This window comes from Melanotaenia boesemani, chromosome 8 (genome assembly GCF_017639745.1).
Source record: "Melanotaenia boesemani isolate fMelBoe1 chromosome 8, fMelBoe1.pri, whole genome shotgun sequence".
Taxonomy (NCBI): Eukaryota; Metazoa; Chordata; class Actinopteri; order Atheriniformes; family Melanotaeniidae; genus Melanotaenia; species Melanotaenia boesemani.
The window spans coordinates 7,626,288-7,648,799 of record NC_055689.1 but is presented as its reverse complement, the minus strand read 5'-3'; the positions used below and the strand labels follow the sequence as shown (position 1 = coordinate 7,648,799).

Genomic DNA, 22,512 nt, shown 5'->3' with positions numbered 1-22,512 from the left:
AAAGACCCGACACTTCCATCCAGTTACCGTCCAATTTCATTAATAAATGTAGACAGTAATAATTGAAAAATAACTAGCAAAGCTTTGGCCAGAAGAATAGAAAAAATAACCCCTCTAATAATACATCCTGATCAAACAGGCTTTATTAAAGGTAGACATTCCTCTACTAACATGCGTAGATTAATTAACATCATAGATTATTCTTCTCTACATAATCTGAAATCCACAGTCATTTCTTTAAATGCAGAAAAAGCATTTGACCAATTAAACTGGAAATTTTTACTTGCAACGTTAAACAAATTTGGGTTTGGGTCATCTTTCATAGATTGGATAAAAATATTATATAACAACCCAAATGCATGTGTGAAGACCAATGATCAAACTTCTCCAAGCTTCTGTTTGCAGAGAGGAACCAGACAAGGCTGCCCGCTTTCTCCATCACTCTTTGCTATTTTTATTGAACCCCTAGCTGCTGCCATAAGACAAAATAAAGAGATTAAAGGAATCCATGCCAGAAATATAGAACATAAGATAAGTCTTTATGCTGATGATGTATTACTTTTCCTCAAGAACTCACCTACATCTCTCCCCTAGACAATCACGCTTATTAACACATTCTCACCAATATCTGACTACTCTATTAACTGGTCAAATACTATTGTTATGCCCATTAACTGTGACCTACAAAACACACCCAATACTACAATACAGTCTGGAAACATTAGATATCTAAGCATAAACATTTCCCCCAGGTTATGAGAACTAACAAAGCTAAATTATGTCCAGCTACTTAAAGCAATAGAGGATGATCTCTCACGGTGGAGGCGCTTACCCATATCACTCATGGGGAGGGTTGCCACAGTTAAAATGATGGTTCTATCTAAAGTAAACTACCTGTTTTCAATGATACCCACTAAACCATCCTCCAGCTGGTTGAAGTCACTGGACTCACATATATCTAAATTTCTATGGAAAAACAAGCCATCACGTATCAGTCTAAAAACTTTACAACAGACTAAAGATAGAGGCGGATTGGAGCTACCCAACTTTAATCATGTTTTCTTAGCTAACAAGCTGCAGTATATCTCCATATGGCTTAAACCTAGCAGTCTGGATGAACCATGGTTAGATGTAGAGCAAGCATTGTGTGAGGATCTGTTTATCTCTGACCTGCCATTCATCAGCTCAACCATTAAAACACATAAGTGTTTTAAAAGCATCAATATCAATTCCTCTTTAGTGGCTTGGTGGGATTTTCTAAAAATAACCAAATCCTCACTTTTTCCATGTAAGTTTACACCCCTCTGGAACAACCCTGACATCTTGCAAAACAAAAAGCTTATCAATTTTACTCAATGGAAAAATAAAGGAATAAAACAGTTAGAACATATAATAGAAAATGGAAACTTCTTCTCATTTAATATTCTTACTTCACAATATGGAATCAGTAGCAAAAAATTTTTAGAATATCACCAGCTTAAATCTATTATATGTAAAAAAAAATATACCATTAATCAATTAAACTTACAGCTACCTATTAGGTTGGCAGAATTCATGAATCTCAATGCCCCAAAGCTATTATCAAAAACATATAGACTATTATCCAAACTAGAAGACTCAATCTGTCTTCCAACTTCAAAATTGGAGGCTGACTGATCCAGTAACTTTAATAAAGACAAATGGTCACAAATATGTTTAAACACCTTTAAAATGACTAAGAATTCAAATATGCAACTAATACAATTCAAAATTCTGCATAGAACTTATTATACAGGACAAAGGATGTTCAGGTTAGGTCTGCACAATCAAACATCTGCCTGTACTGCAATAAAAACACACCTGACAACTATCTCCATGCCTTGTGGTCCTGCACACCTGTCCGCAGGTTCTGGCTTCAGGTATGTGTGGACATGTCAACATGGTTTAAATGTAATATTCCTGCAAACCCCGCACTGTGTCTACTAGGTGACTTGGGTGACATTAATATGGCAATTAACTCTGCACACATGATACGCACAGCATTATGCATCGCAAAGAAAACTATCCTTGTGAACTGGAAAAACAAAAATAATCTGTGTATTCAGCAGTTTAGGAATCTCTTAGTTGACCACATCAGTAGTGAGACAATGTCTGCCTCCTCAAAGAACTATTTGGCTAATTCTCATTCCTTCTGGTCCCCTGTGCTTAGCTCCATCACTTAGTGTAGGTGGAGGACTGTGACCTCGTTGCTATGGGGGTTTGGGAAATGGCCGGGAGTGACTGGTGGTTGCGGGTTCTTTGTGGTTGCCTGGGGTGCGGGACCGGGCTGCTCTGCGGTGGGGGTGGCTCTGGGTCTGGCCTCGTCGGGGGCTGTGGGGGCCAGCGGTTGGGGTCGCTTCATGGTGGGGGGTGAGGCCACTGGTGGCGCCTGGGTCGGTGGGCTTATTTTCATCCTGGGTTGGTTGTTGCCACTAGGACAAGTTGCTAGGGTAGGTTTTGGTTTGTTTTGGTGGCTACTGCATGTAAAAATAACAACCACACAAATGCAAGGACCCAAACTTTACCCACAAAGCATCACTTCAAGACGAGATGAATGATGTGCTACATCTGTCAGTGGTTTTATTGTTGTTGTTAATTCATACATTATGTTAAAAACTGTTTTTTCTCTGTAACTTTACTGCACTGGGCATGTCCTAAGACGTAAAAGAGTACACGTTAGTAATCACTGAAGTACATCTTGTAGATGATTTATGACTCCAGGTGAAAGAATATACTTTGCTGCCTTCTGCTTCAGTTGCTCGTTATTAAGGATCAGTAATACTAAAATAAATCCACTTGTGACTTGATCACTCAGAAGTTGAACTAATTTTCTTCACATGGCTCTTTCACATTAGATTTGTAATCTGACAGGTTAATTTTAAAGAAGTCATGTTTCATCCGAGTTATTCTGAAGCAGCATCTTGTTTTCTACATAGACCTTTCTATGAGTCACAGAAAGTGACAAATTATTCAGCTGTAAACTTGATTTAAATTCCACCTCATCACTCTGCCCCTCTGAAAGGTGCTGACATTTAATAACCACACTTGTACTGAAACCATGTACTCCCATGTTGTGTTTATAAGTGTACTCTCACAAAGACCCAAACTACTCAAATGCATGTTTCCTCATTTCAGATCTGCTGACCTTCATTTTGCATTTGCACACATACACGCACAAACAACACAAAGCTGCACACAAAAGTATAGTTTTTCAATGAACTGCCAAACTTGTGGCTTTTCTTAATGAGAAGCCAAAGCCAGCCGACAAGTAACAGTTTGTTTAAACTGCTATAATGACCGGTTTGTTCTTGGCCGCAGCGCAGGAGCTCACACATACTTACAACAGACGCTGGGTATAATATACTGTAAATGGATGTTTGTGTTTTTTTTTTTTTAATAAAAAAGGTCTTTGAAAGTAGCCAGAGACACGTTGCTCACGCGTTGACAGCTTCTGAACAGAAAAGCTGTTGATAGACATGAGGATGACAAGTGGACTAGCTGACAGATGGATTAGCTGGTTGTTAAAATGAAGTTGATGAGCAGATATATTTTCTAATTTCCCCCCTACTTTTTTAATAAATTCTCATGATTATTCTGAATATTGTTTCACTATAAAACAAAACTCTGGTTTCCTGCTGCCAAAGTTAACAGAAAATTAACTTAAATGAACTGTATAGGAACTGATTTTGAGTCATAGATCATTTCAGGTAGTGTTAGGAATGTGGGAGGGTGCTCTCAGGTGGCCATCAGGCTGGCAGTGTTTCGCACAACAAGCCGAATTTGGCACATTGTCACTGAGGGTTTGTATCTGGTACAAAAGAGAAGGTTAATTTTGCAGTCAGATAATAAATTAAGTGCAGAAAAGTGAGCAAATCTAGTTGGAATTTTTTGCTCAGTGTGTTTAAATAACCTTGAAATTATTCACTACTGGCAGAGTGCATTTGGTACCACTTTTAGTTTTACATGAAATCATTAATTTAACCAGTTAGCCCTGAAACACTTTCAGAAGACATTCTTTCTTTTGTCCAAACCTCTTTAATGAATGTGAATATCATGGGGGAAACCTCTGCCAGTGTGGAGGTTACACATCAGTCTCAATGCAAAAGTACCACAAACACTCATTTATACCACCAAGCTGGCTAAACTGTATAAAGTTTTGTATGTGTGTGTGTGTGTTGTTGTTGTAAGAAGACTAATCTTAAACACTATTCTTGAGGAGGAAATGTTTGGTGCAGTGGTGGAGCTAGACTTTTATACATAGGGTGGCCAGAGGGTGGACAAGACTTTATCAGGTGTTGTGCATGAACGCGTTCAAACTAACACAATAATGGATCAGGTTAGTTTTTCTGTGAACTGAACAAAACATATCAGCAAACAAAGAATTTGAATGTGAACTCATTCAGATTATGTGAGGTTACACTGCAGTAATTTTTTCTACATTTTTCTGGCACAACACCTACTTCACACTACATGTCCCATGATGCACTGCACACTATAACAAAAACCAGCGATGCTCCGCGGCAACGCCGGTGCAGAAAATACTATGTACTGTCTGAAAATTAAATCTAATATTTCTGTGCAAATTATGTCCGCCTGCACATCAACTTTGGCAACTTCTAATTCAAAAAGACATTTAAAGTTGAAGCATCTGTCCACTGTGAGAAGAAATCTATTCATTATATTGCTACAAATTGCACTACTTTAATATTTAGGAAGGAAAAGCTAAAAACAGTTGTTTGGGGAAAATGACCTGTTATACAGAAAAAGGTTATTCAGACTAAAATAAAATGCAAACAATTTTTGTCCTTTGTCCACACATCTGTTCCACATGCTTATTTAAAAAATATTTCAGGACAATTTAAGGAAAATTTTAACAAGTTCTAAGTTAAAAAGGTGCACTGTAAACAAACTATTCATTTTAACCTGTGAGAACTAAACTTGAACATAAAGTGGTTAATGAAAAGCATGAACCGCACAACACTGGGGTCCATATAATGAAAAAAGGAAATTATTGTGTTCCTCTCTTTAACACACATACTTATACATTGCTGTGATAACTGGTCACATTAGAGAGACATGACATGAGTAATAAATCATTTTCACATTAATAATCTGGAACTGTCAGGAATGGTGGAGGTGGTGAGGACCCATTTGTAGGCAGTCAAGACAGAATCGGTGAAAGTGACAAGGTTTAATTTCCCAAAACTCATGACAGAGAACCACACACAACAGGGATAAACCATACAGCATATACCACATATAAGGAACAGAAAGGGCATATACACACAGAGGGAGTAACAAGGAACAGGTGAAGTGAATGAGTAATTAGGTGAACTAATGAGCCAGAAACAGAAACCACAGGAACACAAGCAGGAAAACTGAACTAAACATGACAAAACTGAAAACCTAAAGCATGACCATAACATATAACACACACCAAAACCCAGGAAGCATGACAGGAACAGCAAGTGGAAATATCTGCAACAAATCCAATAAGGTCCAAAGAAAGGTAATTAATATTGCTCTATGAGTTGGTCCTTTAGGGCAGTGGTTCTCAAATTGGGGGTTGGGACCCCCATGGGAGTTCATGAGATCATTTCAGGTGGTTGCCAGATAATTGTAAAAAATATTTAGCCTACATTTATCAAATGTATATCTTTTTTACCAGGATTGTTAAAATTAAACCATTAACGAAGAGATAAGTCTTTGAAATTAGCATCCTATTTTTTTAATACAGTAACACATAAACAACTTAAGTTAGTACACATGCCATATTAATAATCCATATTTGACATTATTGCAGCAAGAGAAGCTGGTTTTGGGCCTATAGGTGCCTTTTCACAGCAATGAATCCTCCTTATTTATGAAGATTCTGACAGGTTTCCGGGCTTACATTTAAAGGATGGCTGCAGGATAACCAGTTTGATATATTACACAATTAATCACCAAGTCATCGCTTGGGGGTGGGGGTCACAAACACCAATGTTTGTTATTTTGGGGGCTGTGGCACAAAACGTTTGAGAACACTATCTGTGGCCTCATTTATCAAGCAGGCATAGGAACAAAAACCAGCCTACACTAAATATAGTCAACTTTTGGGATTTATGAAAACCAAACTTGACGGGTAAACGTTCCTACCTCCACGCAAACTCTGACCCAGGCACGGAATCTAGCAAAACGGGAAACGGTGACACCAAGGGCACGGAATAAAATCATAGAAATAATGTGAAATGTGAGACATTTGTGCAAAATCCACTATTACTTTTCACACCACATGTTAGATATTAAAGCTGTTTGTATGAATAAAGACATTAATTCTCCTTAGAGCACATGCTCGTGAAAAAAACAAAAACAAAGCAGAACACAAAAAAGAAAACAGGATTTTCAGGATGACATTAATCAGAACCTCAACCACTAAAATATGTTCTGTTATTGTGAAACAAAACTTGCATGTTATAAACGCATCCAGTTAAATAAGGTGGACAGTCAGCATGTAGCAGTCAGTACAAAAAGTAGCTTTGGTAATTTATTCCAGCAGAGCGGGACACAGACTGGTGTAGGACGTGCGTGCGCACGCTTTGATAAATCTGAAAGTAGAAGTGAGCAGCATTTCCTTTTTAAGCTGCAAATGCCACCTGTAGTTTGCGTTCCTATGTACAGTTTTATAAATGAGGCCCCTGGTGCCTGATGTGGTAGCAGGGGCTTCTCTTGTTAGCAGTTCTGGTTTGCTTGTGTGACCAGCTCCACATTGGAAGCTGTTGGGTTGCTGACACTGGGGCTGAGGTCTGCCTCACCCTGAATTATGTCTTTGCACTTTACAATAAAGTCTGATATATCTCCTTCATTCTTCACTGTATCTTCATATACAAATTAAGTCTGATTACAGACTATATTTGTCCATATTTTCATGCCTGAGCTTACTTTAAAGTCAACTAGCAGCCTTGCTAGCATCCTGTTTGAACTGGATCATGTAGCTCTAGCTAACTTGGATACTTAGATACTAAGTTTAAGCATTATTTATTTTTTATTTTCAGCTCAAAAGTGAAAATTTTGATAATCTGAGTTAATATGTAGTCCCCGAATAAACTCACTAAAAATAAAATATGACATGGTTTTATGTCCTTATAACTAATGTAGTGCTACCATATAAATACTCTTAGCTTACTTCCTTAGCTTGATGCTAACATTAGATTAATCACTTTTCATAACATTCGTACTTGTACTTGCAAAGGGACAAAATCTATTCTAGAATTATGCCAATTGTCAGTATTTTTAAAGCATGACTAGTATGGAAACTACTTTAAAGTTTACATCAGACTGGTGTATGATCCTGGAGATCCAAAGTTGCCTGGAAAGGTCCTCTAGTGACCTGTCAATCACCTGAGTTGGCACCGGCATGTCCAATCAGATTTCAGAGGTGACCAGTGCCACCCTGTCCACCCTCCTAGCTCCTCCCCTTGTTTGTTAACCTCTGAGCTTTGGCTAGAATAAAGTTTGCAAAGGAAAGCATGCTAACCAAACTTGCTTTATGTTTTATTATTGTGTATTATTGTTGTTGTTATTATTATTATTATTATTATTATTATTATTATTATTATTAACACTGTTAATGTAAACAGACTACATCAAAGACAGTGTAGTTTATTTGCTTAATTTATTATTATTATTATTATTATTATTATTTATCTATACATTTGAATGTTATCCGCTCCTTGTAGCCAACAGGTTTAAGGTCCAGACTGGCAAACATATCAAATCAACCTACAGGAGGGGGGTTTGCTCTCATTATCACTTTGTTGGGAAACTTAAGGGGATTTTGAAGGGTTTCCACTGAGTAGTTTTTAAACACTGAATAAAGGGACACTGTTGGTATCTCTATGACAGCTACTGTCAGAACTGAAATATTTATTTTTTGTTGCATGTTTTTTACATGTAAAAATTTCTTTTGTGATTACAGATTGTCTGGTTTGTTCTTAAAGAGGTCTGGTATTGCTTATAGTCATGTGATGTCATATTCACCACTTTAGCTGTGTAACATGAAGTGGTGGTCAACCTAGGTCATTTTAGACCACAGTTTGTGTGGAGAATGCACACACACTCTCTGGAAAACGCCTCATATTTGCATTACATTTGGTTTTTCCAGTGTTTAAAATCATGAAATTTATCAAGATTACTTCAGTGTTCATTGTGAAGTTATAAAAAAGGGAAAAGAAGCAGGGGAATTTAACAAAAAGATCTGGAGAAAGATGACTTATGAACCTTTCAATGGGAACCAAAGGAGCTGAATCAAAGAGTGCAGTCATAATGTTGTGAAGTTTGTAAGTCACTTTATTTTACTCGGTTTACAATCTTTCTCACTTGGCTTCTGTGAGTAAATTGCAGTTTCCCTCTGAGATTAATAAAGTATTTTTCATTTGTTAATTTAAAATTAAAGCTCATGGGATAAAATGTGATAAAATCATGGCTGCTTTTCTGTTTTTTCACCAGTCATGTGAAAAAGCCACAAAATATTTCAAGATACCAGGAATTTAAATTGATAGGGGATCAATGCCATCACATAACTCGTATCTAAAATCTTGGATGATATCGTCTATCCTCCTTGCACAACAATGGCTGTTTTAGTTTGTTTGACAATGACATTGTTTTCTAGAGGTATGTGAGCCTGGGAAGGGCACCTTTAACTCAGAGATTTCCTCCTAGAGGTGAAGGTGGGATAACAAATATAGATTGTCTTATTTACTGTATTTCCCTTACAGAGTCTTCTTCATGTCCATGATGCTGTAGCCCAGAGAGACTATGAACCTGCTCTGCCGCCCACACCTGATGACGTACTGGAAGAGGAGGAAGATTCAGTCAAAATTGTCAGTATGGTCAAAACCAAAGAGCCTCTGGTTAGTATCAATATTTCAAAGGTTAAATTTAAATGAAGCCATGCAGATAATTATTTCACTCTCAATAGGAGATTGAAATTTCTAAAGAAAATTCTTTAATGTTATTTTGACTGAGGTTAGTAAATATTGAAAAGCACAGTCCAGCTATATAACATGCCAGCCTATTACTAATTTGTCAACTACAAACAGAAATGCAAGCTTTTTATAAGTTATAGTGTGTGTCTGTTGGCAGAAGTTTGTTTTTGATTTAGTAAAACAAATTAAAAAACACACATAATGATGATTTCTTTCTTTCTTTCTTTTAACCATAGAAATGGCTTAAATTTACAATAGCCCTTAAAAGACAAAAAGAACACGTTTACTGTGTGGGCTTTTTGTTTTATAAGAGTTCAACCTGTGTGGTTCCCCTACACACTTAGGTGCAGTCTGCAATTTGGCCACTAGATGTCACTAAAACCTAGACACTGACACTGTGAGTAACGGCACTAAAAAAATATACTGTAATTTATTCATTCACAGTCACTGACATACACAAGAAATTTAAGGCTATTAATCCAAGAGGCTCCAAGCATGCTAAGGTGTAGCAGGATGAAAGCAACACGAAAAGAGTCTGAACGAAGTTGATGCTGCAGCCTGGATCTCTGAACTGCTTTATTTAAGCCGTGGGTTTATCCACATCCTTTCACGTATCAGCCATGATGCACAATGAGGTTTCAACGTTGCGGCCTGACTGTGTGTTCTCTGCAAGCATGTGCATCTGCAGAACCGTGTACCACTGCAAAAGCCGACCTCTTAATAGTGTTTTAAACAGCACTGCAGATCATTTATTTTATTTCTGATGCCATGATGAAGCACCATTATTTATTTTCCAAGCCACTGTCATTTACTTTGTAAAAACCGCTTTGATTTACTAAAACTGGACCTAAAAAGACTGCATACCTTCCACAGTGAAACAAATCTTGCATATTTGTTATTTTAACGATCGAAGAAGTTCATATTTATTTTTTATTTGCACCTGGACCATGATCTCCATAAAATACAGTCGGTGATGGATAACAATGGGCACATTTGGGCAGGCTTACAAAAAAACATAGAGCAGATGTTGAAATAAGGGAAATTTTCATTCTTTTAAAGCTTTGGTTTTGTGCCTGTGGCCTTGCTTTTGAGTAAATTTTTGTGAAATCTTCTGACAGGATTTTCAGATATACTGCTCTCTAAAAGACAAAAAAGATATTAATTTAAAAGTCATGATTATTTATTCAGTTTTGAATAAATATGATTTTGAGGTAAAGAGATTTTTACTTAACAGACGTTGTGTTTTGTGTCTTCATGTGTAAGTGGTTAAGTTTCCAAGAGGTACTTTGGACCAATAATGCTGAACATACTTTTGTATTGATCCCAAAACTTGATTGGAGGGGGACTGACCTTTCTTTGACATCGTCTCTTTGATCCATCCAACATGTTCCAGTTTTTCCAGACAACAGGGTTACACCCGAACATGAGCTGATTGTAGTGAGCTACATAAGATGCTCTTTCCACTGCGATTTGCACCACATCAGTAACATCTGTTCAAAGTAAAGTTGATTTGGATAACCTTTCCCTGCACTCTGTGTGTTACATGAAGGCAGCTAAATGGTCCAGTCTTCATACAAAGACTAAATATGAAGCTTGACAGGGCGCTAATGAAAGCAATATGTTGTTTTCACCCTCCATGGTTTCACCACATTGCCTTTCTGCATTTGCTTGTTTGTCCATTCACTGACTTATCACCATCCTCAAGGGGGCAACAATTAAGAAAGACAAATCCACTGGAGCTCTTGTAGTGGCGAGGATCATGAGAGGAGGTGCAGCTGATAAAACCGGTAAGTAGATTGATTCTCAAATACATTTCTTTATACCATACTGTTGAAATATCATTGTGACAGTATAAATCACACATGTTTTTCCATCTCTTTGAAAGGCCTGATCCATAAAGGAGATGAGTTGAAGGAGGTTAACGGAGTTTCTCTCGAGCACAGGAAGCCAAAGGAAATCCTTCCTCTCCTGGTCAGTCTCACCTCTCTGGTTCAGTCACATAGTTTGCTCCATCACCTCCTTTTTTCAGTTTATTTTCCTCTTCTAGTCTCAAACATTTCATGTCTTCTCCTTACAAGTGTAAACTTGCATTGCCTTAGACTCGTCTGACTTTAAACAAATTAATTTTGCAAATCCTTTTGATACTGTCAAGGAAAAAAACTTACTATCAACCACATGAACCATTCAACAATCCTGCAGTGGCTAGAAAAACTAAAAAATGTTTATAGAAAGGTGCATTTGATTGCTCCGTAACAGCAACAAAAGATGCTGGGTCCCAATTATCAAACATCGTATCTGTGATCTGTGCACTAAGCTAAAAGCTACTAAGGAGGCAACTATGTGGAGAGCTAATTGTTTCCCCCCCCCCCCCCCCCCCCCCCCTCTCTCTCTCTCTCTCTCTCTCTCTCTCTCTCTCTCTCTCTCTCGCTCTCTCTCTCTCTCTCTATCTATATATATATATATATATATATATATGAGAGAGAGAGAGAGAGAGAGAGATAATGAAAATGTTATTCTCTTTATGGCTCAATTTCAATTGGCATTGAATTGACGGCATTTTTTCTATTTTTTTCTTCTTTTTAAAAACTATTGAAAAGGGACATATTAATGAACATAAGTAAAACAAACAAACAAAAAATTAAAATTTAAATGTACTTAGAGTTAGCATTAATTTACATCTGTTGTTTCTTGGTGGGTCACAGACAAACCTCAACAAATCATAATAACAAGGCAAAGACATAAAAGTAAAGTGCAAATCAGTTGTAGTAAACTTTGTATAACATGTATTATTAAAGTGCAAAAGTTCAAGAGCATATTTCATGTATATAAGGTTAGTGTGAAGTTTTAAGAAAACAATATAAAAGACAGACACATATAATTCAATTAAAACACACAGTGTAAGTTTAGAAACATAGAGAGAGCAGGACACATACGTATAAGTAAGCATACCTTCTATGTATCAAGATATAATAGGAATAAAACACTCACAATTATTACAGGTCCTATCGTGTTTACAAGGTACAGTACTGTTTGACTCAGCCCAACTCTTCCCTGCTTACTTTTTCCATCAATAACTCTTTCCCCTCAGTGTGAGTGGAATCAGTTGTTTGTCAGTGCTGCATGTTTACAGCATTGATGTACATGTGAAGAGTAATGTAGAGTAAATACAGTCCGGATGGGACTGGCCATTAAGCAGTTGCAGTGTTTCAACATTAGCTTTGATCACCTGGTGGCACCAGAAGAAGACAGGATCAGTTTTGTGGTTTTAATACAAAACAAGACAAAAATCCAGACAAGCTAATGGAAAAGCACTATTAGCCCATCAGGTCACATTGATTCTCTAAACTGAGAGCTCTCTGTTATTGTTTCTGTACAGGCTCAAGCTGAGAGTGAAATTAAATTCAAAATCATTCCTGGAGACTGTAAAGAGGATATTTCATCAAATGAGACAAAGGTAAAGTAAAAAAAAAAAAAAAAAAAAACAAGCCTATTCACATTCTGTGTATTTCCTTTTTTTTATTGTTGGGTTTGTTTTTTTAGCATGCAGTGTGGCCGTATTGGGATAGCTGACAACTTGATTTTAGTCATAAACAGTTTAAATCAGAGCTATCTTGTGCATTTGCTTGCACAGTACTTTGTTTAATATCAACAATAAAATTTTATCTCATGTGGAAAATGTGAAGTTCCAGAAAAGAAAGCACTGCAAGCACACAGTGGACGAACTAGCTGGAAACTGTTAACGTGGGGAGCATTTGAAGTGCATTAAGACTAATTATTTTCAATGATTGTTGTCGTTTTTCAAAAATGACAACATGAGGAAAAACCAGACAAAGAGAAGTGGAAAAAGAGAAACACCAATAAATACATTTGTCACCACATTTTGTGTTTAATGGCTAAAATAAGTGCTGTTGGCCTTCCCTCCCCAGCTGTTTGTGCGGGCTTTGTTTGACTACGATCCCACAGAGGACCCCACCATCCCATGCAGGGATGTGGCAGTGGCCTTTAAAAGAGGTGACATCCTCCAGATTGTCAGCATGGAAGATGAAACTTGGTGGCAGGCTTGTCACCATGGAAACAGCAGCAATCAAGCTGGGCTCATCCCCTCAAAGCAACTGCATGAAAGGTGACCTTTTAATGCTTTTAAATAACTTTCTTTCTCCACAAAACCACATAAAAATCCAACCAAAAAAAGATGCTTTGGTTCTTCCACAGAAGAGTTGTGTTACAGCGACCCAGTGCCCTGTTCAAGCCTCGCCCAGTCAAGCCACCAGGTGATGAGTCAGCCTTGTCTACTCTGTCTCACCACACCTGAAAAGCATAAAACACTTTCCAATAAATATATTAGAGCTCTTTTTAGTGTCAGGATGAGAGGTGAGAGGGTAGGTCTGAAGGTCCCAATGAAGGCTGAGGTCATGGGTGAGCTCGGATGATCTCCTAAGCTGTTCTAACATCCCTTGTTTTCTCCACATGCTCCACAGATGAGGGGGAAGGTAATGTTTGGATTTGCTTTTTGAAATCATTTCCAGTATATCCTTAATTCAATTTTGGTTTGGGATTTTTATAGATTTAAAAAGTCAAGATAGAACAAAGGTAATGTGAGTGGTACATCTTTCTCAAGCATAAACCATAAACCAAGCAATCTTTTTGAGAGCCTATTACAATCTTTCTAATTTGTGGATAGCATCTCTTAATAATAACCATTTTTAAATAAAGACATTGGGACATTTAAGAGAACTCATGTTCTATAAATTGAAGAATAAAATGTCAGAAGAACACCTGTCATTCCTTTCTGGTTTTGATCCATAATTTCCTCACTCTTTCCTCATCTCTCTTTGTGTTTTTCCAGTTATGGAGGAAGTAAATTACGGAGCTATAACAGGGATCCACATTGGTGAGATGTTTCACACTCAAAGCCCAGAAATACTGGAAATGGGAGCACAATTAAACATGTTGACACATTTCAGGTTACTTGAGCTTGTCGCTGCACAAACATTTATATATAAAAGGAGACACCGGACGCTGCAGAGCAGTTCATACGGTGATTAGAGATCTAAGGTTTGTCTTGAACAGTTGCTTTTATTTGCCTTGATCTCACGGATTGGACAGATTGAGCTTGTGTGTATTTGCATGATCAGTGCAGGATGTTCATATTGGTCATATATTTATGGCTGATTGTAAAATGACTCCTTATGTCTGTACAAAGCACTGTAAATACAGATGCTGCATTGTATTAGAGTCATGTGCGTTTAATAATGTATATTTCATCTCATCTTGGGCCAGCTTCCACCCGAAGACATTTGTCTGACATGTGAACCCAGACTGAATGGATCATCAGAGACTGAGCAAAAAAAGACGGGATTTATGGAGGAGATATTCTATGGAAATACAAATGTAAAAAGAGAGAGAGAGAGAAAAAGAAATAGAATTAGCTTGTTCTCCAATGTGTCTTTTTTGTTTCTGTTGTCTGATTTTGTTCCAGTATCTAAGGTTTTAAATTCTTAACATGTAGATTTTAGTTTGAGAAACATTCTTGTTCAGTTTAAACTGAATATTCAACAAAAGTAACTAAAAAAAAAAACTCCATATTAGAAACAGGCCGTGAGAAAGTAACCAAAACAAACAAACACAAAATAGAAAAAAAACCAAAAAAACTAAGAAAACAAGTCTTTTCAACAGGCCAGGTAAGGTCAGGTGAGCTATCTAATGCAAACAAACTGAAAATAAACCAAAAAGAAGAAAGAAGGAAACAGTGTGACTGTCCTCTTAGCAACTGAAAACAATAACAGAATTAACCACTGTGTAATGGTTTTACAGAGTGGTTTGTTTTAAGTAAACAGAATAATTATCATGCTCACTCAGACATAATGAGGCTGATGTCATCACCAGCCTCAGAGAAACCTGCCAACACCACCCTACATTTCTTTTGTTTTTTTTTTCTTTTTAACTTGTCCTGTCCAGCATCATAGCAGCAGAGTGAGGATCTGGCTGCTGCGTTGTGCCAAACAAATTTGCTTTGCCAAGGGGACCTTTATGGATATAAGGGTCCTCTTGATAATCTGACTTTTTATTTAAATTCTTATTTATTTATTCATAATTACATAATTTACATAATGTTGCTGGACCTGTAGAGTAAAGTAGAAGACTGAGAAGAGCAGAGAAAAGAAAGAGGAGACAGAGATACACCAGACAGATTCAAATTCAGTCACCAGACAACCAACTGCTCCACCTTAACAGAAAAACAACAGGAATTTCTTATTTTTCAAGAAAGTAAAGCTGACAACCATGAGGAGCACCTATAAAAGATGAAAAGCTGGAAAAAAGAAACAAAAAACAAACCTGTATCAAAGCAAAAAAAAAAAAAAAAAACATAAAAAAAACAGAACCACACACAAAAAAAAAACTAAACAAAAGAATATATAGTAATAGTATATAAACCCACAGGATATTGCAGCAACATGCAGCATGCAAAATATGAGAATGCAAAGATGAGTGTGCTTGTGAAAATGCAAGTGTGTTTCTATGAAGGCAGATACTGTGAGGGCAGCCCAGAAACCCAGGTGATTCACAGCAATACCAGGAAACGAATCCTAGCCACCCCACCACAAAGATGGCCCCAGCCAGAGCCCCCCCCACAACGCCCAGGAGAATGTGCGCCCCCCCCTTCTATTTCTTTTTAATAGATTAGCCAGGAATGTTACAGATTTGTTGCCATAATCAAAGTTCTTGAATTGTGGTTTTTATCCATTTTTCATTAAGCTCAAGTTTAGCTTACCTTATCTCGTTCATGTGTCAAGATGACACCCTACACTTCAAGTCTTTTATTCACTCCTCTCTCAATCAGAGTGACATCCAAAACCCACCCGATGACACTGGTTACGTCCTTATTTACTTTCTCACAGAGAGTTATTTATGAAAATTTACATCACCCTCTCAAGTCTAAGCTAAACCCTGCGGCTAGCCTCCTTAGCTTAGCATTGCAATGGAATGGAGGCATACAACCTCCTAAAAAATTCACATAACCTTACCAAAAAGAATCCAACTTAATCCACCATTTGCTTTCATAGACTAGTGAGTTATACTGATGTAATGACACATTTGTAGAATTGGAGGTTGTTTGTCACCACTGAATAAAGAAAGCTACATGGTTGCTGCTAGCCTTTATGCTTACCTAAGTTACATTTTTACAGTTGGTTTGTGATTTTTTTGCTGCATAATGTGTAGATACTCACAACTTGGCAATTTTTGAGGTGTCCATTTGTTCCCAGTTGATGCAGAGAGAACGCCAAACAAGAGTTTTCGTCTGGTAATGACTCATTTACTGTTGGGCTCTTGGAACTACGAGACAACTGGAACACAATATTAATGAAGCTTGTTGGAAAATATGTTTCTGAGTCAACATTGTCAATATTGCCACCCCAATAGCATCTCTTAAAGATTTCCACATAAGTGCATAAGTGAAAACATGTTTTAGGGGAGGGCATGAACAGCATGCAGCAACCTTCAGTCACATTACAGAAGATCAGGGCACTCCAGGTTCTTTGCACTGCAAGACACAGATCATTTTGGCAGGATGAGCTCATTCACAGTGATATATGTTAGCTCTCTTTTGGCTTTGTTCTTGTAACATTTCCATAAAAGTGGACAGGAAGAATTTCATATTTAGAGTTGAGGATTGCTAAATGTTTTATTCTAGATCTTTCTTGATACTAGGAAATAAGATTTCTCTTTTGATATAAGAAAAAGAAACATTGATGTATTTTGTGTAACTCTGAGTGAGCTATATGTAAACCATGTAAACAGAAGTTTAAAGTCTCTCCTCCAAAGTGGCATATTTCTTAGAATAAAGCCTACAGAGGAAATGGATTGATGTGCTTACAAAATTAAATTATGACTTACGCCAAAGGAAACCTTGCAGCATGACTGAGTAGTGGTTAGCATCATGAAAGACTGTGTCTTCTAAGCCAGACCACACCACAGTCGCATGGCAGAAGCTGGATGTCGGACAGGATCCCAACAAAGCGTGACAGACTGAGTTATTATGTCCTGACTAAGGCGTGGGCTGTCCAGGATAGTGCTTGACACCAGAGTTTGGGTGGGAGTTTTGCTATTTTCTTAAATGGTGCACTTTGACTTTTTTAATCTGTGATTCAGCATAGTTCTCCCTCCTGTTGCTTTTTAAAACTAGTTCTGGGGGCTGTACGACAAAGCGTGATTAACATATCCCGCATAGCTCTCTGTTACCTGGGTTGACATACCTAGACATTCAGGATCTGGATAAGCGGTGCGATGAAGCTGGTTATTAACTCATTTAACCTAGGGTTTTCCCGTCTAGATCAGTGCACGCTCACATTAAAGGGATCGAGGTTGCAGCGTCTGACCAATCGCAGACATGGAGAGATCCTGCAGAGCAGCATACTTCACCATGGAGGAACAGACATTTATTCTTGAGGAAATATGAAGAATTTAAACACATCATCCAGGCCAGAAGTGACACTGTTGCCGCAGCAACAGCTAGGAAGGAATGCTGGCAGAAAGTTGCCGACTCTGTTAATGTGTGAATTAGTGAAATTATACAATATTAATTAATCAGACAATATAAACGGACAGCACACTGATCACTCAGTTTCACTTTATTACGGCGCAGGCATTTTGGGCAGAGCATCTTGCTTTTATAATTGCTGCCAGGACATGTGTACACTTGTCTGTCTGTTAACAACATAACTCACAAAGGTATGGACAGATTTTGGTTAGATTTATAGGAAATGCCACAAATAATAAGGAATAAGGAACAAGTGGTTACATTTTGGGGGTGATCTGGATCACCTCCTGGATCCAAGATTTTTTTTTAAAGGATTCTTTACTATTGGAAGATAGGGATCATTTTGCCGTTAGAGCTTCTAACTCAAAAATCAGTGGCTAAAAAAAGTAAAAGAATTAATTCTGCTTGGCGGAGTTTTGCATTCTCAGTGTTTTTAGTTTCTATGAGTTCTTTAGAGGCTCAGCACTCCGTATGAAGGCTTTTGTGTTGGAATATTAATTCCTCACCATGACCGCACAAGTAGTTGTGCACGGCATAAATTCAAAGTTGTGCAGTTCTGCCATTTGTTATTGACCTCACTATTTCAGATACAACCCCAGTCAAGCGAAACGGACTTCAGAACAAGTCAAAACCAAATACAAAAGCATTCTTAAAAGCAGTCGGTGACAAGGCTTTATTTCATCATTAAAAGGATGCATCTATCCCTAAAAATTCTTTCTCTCCTAAGCGCTCCTCTCACGATCTGCAAACCAACGTCGACATGATCTTCTAAAAGTTGGCAGGCCATTTTCCAAGAGAATTGATTGGTCGGGAGGTGGTGGTGGTTTTATATTTATTGATCTCTTATACAGAACATTACCTGCTCCAGAGCAGGTTAGTCGTTCAGCGTAAGTTACCATGGTAATAGATCCTGGTAAAAAGTGAACCAGCTTTGTTGTGCAGAAAACCCTGAAGTTACCTGGATAAAAGAACTAACACGTCCCTTAGAACAAGTAATGCCAAAGTGGAGCTTTAACACTCCATTTATGTTGATATGGATAGCTGTTGGATGGATAGCAGTAAATTAAGTCAACACATTGTATATTAACAATAGATCAAATAAATAAGCATAGCAGGTTTGCTGACATTTTAAACTGTGTGCATTAATATTGTGTTGCCAAAAAATGAGCAGACTCATTTTAGACTTGCCATATAGCTTGATGCTTGGCTTACCGTGGAACCTGACAGCTCTAAGTTCCCTGTGTCTTTCTCCCAGCTGGTTTAAGGAGGAGTTTTCGGCTTGGGAGAGAAAGCAACAGGACCAAGGAGGCTGCCCGGTGCCTGAGACGGATCGCTGAGGTACACGATACAATACCTCCACCTACCTACATAGAGGTGTTCCCCTACCATAGAAAGCCAAAGGATCAACACTGTCTGGTAGCCCTGGTTGGTACGTATGTGCTAGAAATAAAGATGTGTATTTAAAAAATGTGTTCATAAGCTCTTTTTAGACATTCACTGTTTTCCATTATCAGATGGCAACTATTGTGTTGGTATTTTTCTATGGCAATCAAACACATATACACTGCTCAAAACAATAACGGGAGCCCATAATCATCACCATGTAACTCAAAGTCAGTCACACTTCTGGGATATCAGTCTGTCGTGTTAGGAAGTAGCACTTATTGTGAATCAGTTTCACCTGCTGTTGTACAGAAAACAGGTGGAAATGAGAGGCCGTTAGCAAGACAACCCCTATAAGGGAATGGTCCTGCAGGTGGTGGCCACAGACCATTTCCCTGTCTTTATCCTTTCTGGCTGACTTTTGGTCACGTTTGCACTTAGCCAGCGCTCTCACCACTAGAGGTAACATGGGCAGTGTCTGCAACCCACAGAAGTTGCTCAGGTAGTGAAACTCTTCCAGGATGGTCCGTCAGTGTGCGCTGTGGCAAGAAGGTTTGCTGAGTCTCCCAGCACAGTGTGGAGAGCATGGAGGAGATACCAGTATACCAGGAGACATGGAGGGGCCCATAGGAGGACAACAACTCAGCATGGATTATGAGGATCAGACATCCACCAGTGGGGCCTGTGCTCACAGACCAACACCATGCAGCCCAATTGGCATTTGCCAGAGACCACCAGGATAGGCAGATTGGCAGATTGGCCATTGGTGCTCTGTGCTCTTCAAAGCAGGTTCACACAGACGAGAGAGTCTGGAGACGCCATGGAAAAGATTCTGCTGCCTGCAACATTCTCCAGCATGACCGGTTTGGCAGTGGGTCAGTGATGGTCTGGGGAGGCATATCCTTAGAGAACCACACAGACCTCCATGTTCTCCCCAGAAGTGCCATTCTGTGGTCTGAGGATGAGGTCCTCAGACCCTTTGTCAAACCACATGCTGCTGCAGTGGGACTGGGGTTCTTTCTGATGCATGACAATGCTCAGCTCATGTGACTGGAGTGTGCCAGCAGTTCCTGCTTGGTGAAGGTATTGATGTAATGGACTGGCCTGCCCATTCACCAGACCTGAATCTAATCTGCAATATCATGTCTCATTCCCACTGCCAACTGTTCAGGGGTTGACTGATGATGTCCTGATCCAGGTCTGGGAGGAGATCCCTCAGGAGAACATCCCTGGTCTCATCAGGAGAATGCCAGATGTTTTAGTGAGTGCATACAGGCACATAGAGGCCACACACACTACTGACTGGTTGCCCTGACTGGTTTAGGACTGATGGAACAGGAAATAGCCAGAAATGGAAAAGGAAATGGAAAAAATCTTAAAATAAGAGGTCTCTCCATTTTCCTCCTGGAGGTGTTTACCAGAGTTGTTGATTTTTTTTCTTTTCTTCTATCAGTCTTTTTTTACAACTGAAGTTTTTTTTCTCAGCTAAAATACTTCTTCTACTGAATTACACCCACATCCAAAGCAGCTTGTTCCACTACCCTCAGGTGACAGTGCCAGGCACTGGAAACATGTCTGAGTCACTTTTCTTTTTTTGTGGTTTTTTTCAAAGGAACCCTTCAGACTTATTTTGCCAAAGGAATTTTGGCCATTCACTCCTTAACAACTTGTACATTTTATGCATTTACTGCATATATGGCATGTTAATATGAATAAATTGTGCATGAATAATCTGAATGAATTTTGAGAAGATTAACAGAAAAGTAACAAATCTCTGAATGACTAAATATCATTGCTTTAACAGTGATGGAACCATTTGTTATGTATTGCTTGCCTGAGAAGAAAGTTGCCATGACAAAGTAGTGTGATATACTGTAAGCATAACAGTAAAAGATACATTTCTATACACTGTTTGTTTATTAGTAAGGAGTAACTGTGGTATTTTATATGTAGTGGTGCGGTCCATCCATCCATCCATTTTCTGCCGCTTATCTGGGGTCTGGTTGCAGTAGCAGCTGCCTAAGCAGTGAAGGACAAACTTCACTTACCCTGGCCACATTTGCCAACACATCTGGGAGGATCCCGAGGCATTCCCAGGCCAGCTGAGAGGTCCCTCTAGCTTGTCCTGGATCTTCTCTGGAGTCTCCTCCTGATAGGATGGGCCTGGAACACCTCACCAGGGAGGCGTCCAGGAGGCATTCTGACCAGATGCCCAAGCCATCTCATCTGGCTCTTCTTGATGCGGAGGAGCAGCAACTCTACTCCAAGCCCTTCCTGGATGATCAAGCTTCTCACCATATCTCTAAGGGAGAGCCCGGCCACCCTGCAGAGAAATCTTTTTTGACCGCTTGTATTTGCAATCTCGTTCTTTCGGTCACCACCCACAGCTTGTGACCATAAAATGAGGGTAGGAACATAGATTGACAGGTAAATCAAAAGCTTTGGCTTCGGGCTCAGCTCTTTCTTCACCACAACAGACCGATGCAGAGTCCGCATCACTGCAGACTCAGCACCTATCTGCCTGTTGACCTTCCCGCACTTGTGATCAAGACCCCAAGATACTTGAACTTTTCACTTGGAGCAGGACCTAATTCCGAGAGACTGAGAGAACACCTTACCTTTTTCCACCTGTGGACTATAGCCCCTTTCCGACTGTAGGAAGCCTTTGAAGTTCCTATAACCTTTTCAGGAACCAGGCCGATTTTTTACACATTCATACATATAGGAACTAGGGGTAATGGCCCTCAGTTCCTATAAACATTTTAGCTCCTACTCCGAGGCAGGGTCTTTTTGGGGTTCCATAGAAACCCTCATGATGTGACTGGTAGCAAAGCCCCTTGCCAGATTTCCGCATCTTGTGTCCCCGCTATATTTAAAAAACCACGGTTGCAGATACGGACGACTACAACAAAATAGCATGCAATAAATGGACCAACGAGGAGGTCAAACAGCATCCTGGATGCTCCTGCTACCACCAGCAGCCCTTGCCACATCGATCAGGTAAATAAAAAAAGCACATAAAAACATCTGCTCTTGATTTAATGGAGATAACAAAAGTCAAATGTAAACAGACCATGTGCTCATATACAGTTACTGGTTTAAATGGAAAAAGGCGAACTGATAGAGCCACACAGAACTGATTGTAATAGCAGGTTCGGTTGTTTCAACTAGATCTTTTTTTTTCTTTTTTTTTTTATGTTTAATTCCAGTTGAAATGACTGCTGTTACAACTTGTGCACTCCTAGACAATTGAGAATTTTACGCTATATATTATAATGAAAGGTTAGCTTTATTAGCATCCTTCATGTTTATAACTTGTTTTTTATTCTAAAATGTTTATCCTTTCAGCAACTACCAGAGCCAGCGTCAACCATCATCAGTTGGCACCAGCCAGCTGCCAGCACCCTCTGTCACCCTAGACCTGGTAAAAAAAAAAAAAAAAAAACATCGTATTGCATTGTACATGCATCTTGTTGAGTGCAACTATATTACAATTCAAAATATTTTATTATAGTTGCTGTGTGTTAAGTATCTGTCTCCACCCTCCCTGTTTTTCCATGAAATTGAAAAAGGGCCGACACTCCTCTGGTTACTGTGCAGGACAAG

At 38.8% G+C, this 22,512-nt stretch overlaps 1 protein-coding gene across 1 annotated transcript in view; it reads left to right on the top strand.

Moving 5' to 3' along the window:
* LOC121644369 (MAGUK p55 subfamily member 7-like) overlaps nucleotides 1-22,512 on the top strand; it is a 39,120-nt gene that overhangs the window by 5,702 nt on the left and 10,906 nt on the right. Inside the window, exons 6-14 of the mRNA XM_041992277.1 lie at nucleotides 8,775-8,909; nucleotides 10,690-10,771; nucleotides 10,870-10,955; nucleotides 12,361-12,438; nucleotides 12,911-13,107; nucleotides 13,197-13,255; nucleotides 13,463-13,474; nucleotides 13,831-13,875; nucleotides 18,779-18,952. Of these exons, the coding sequence (XP_041848211.1) occupies nucleotides 8,775-8,909; nucleotides 10,690-10,771; nucleotides 10,870-10,955; nucleotides 12,361-12,438; nucleotides 12,911-13,107; nucleotides 13,197-13,255; nucleotides 13,463-13,474; nucleotides 13,831-13,875; nucleotides 18,779-18,952 (868 nt within the window). The remainder of the gene's footprint in view (nucleotides 1-8,774; nucleotides 8,910-10,689; nucleotides 10,772-10,869; nucleotides 10,956-12,360; nucleotides 12,439-12,910; nucleotides 13,108-13,196; nucleotides 13,256-13,462; nucleotides 13,475-13,830; nucleotides 13,876-18,778; nucleotides 18,953-22,512) is intronic.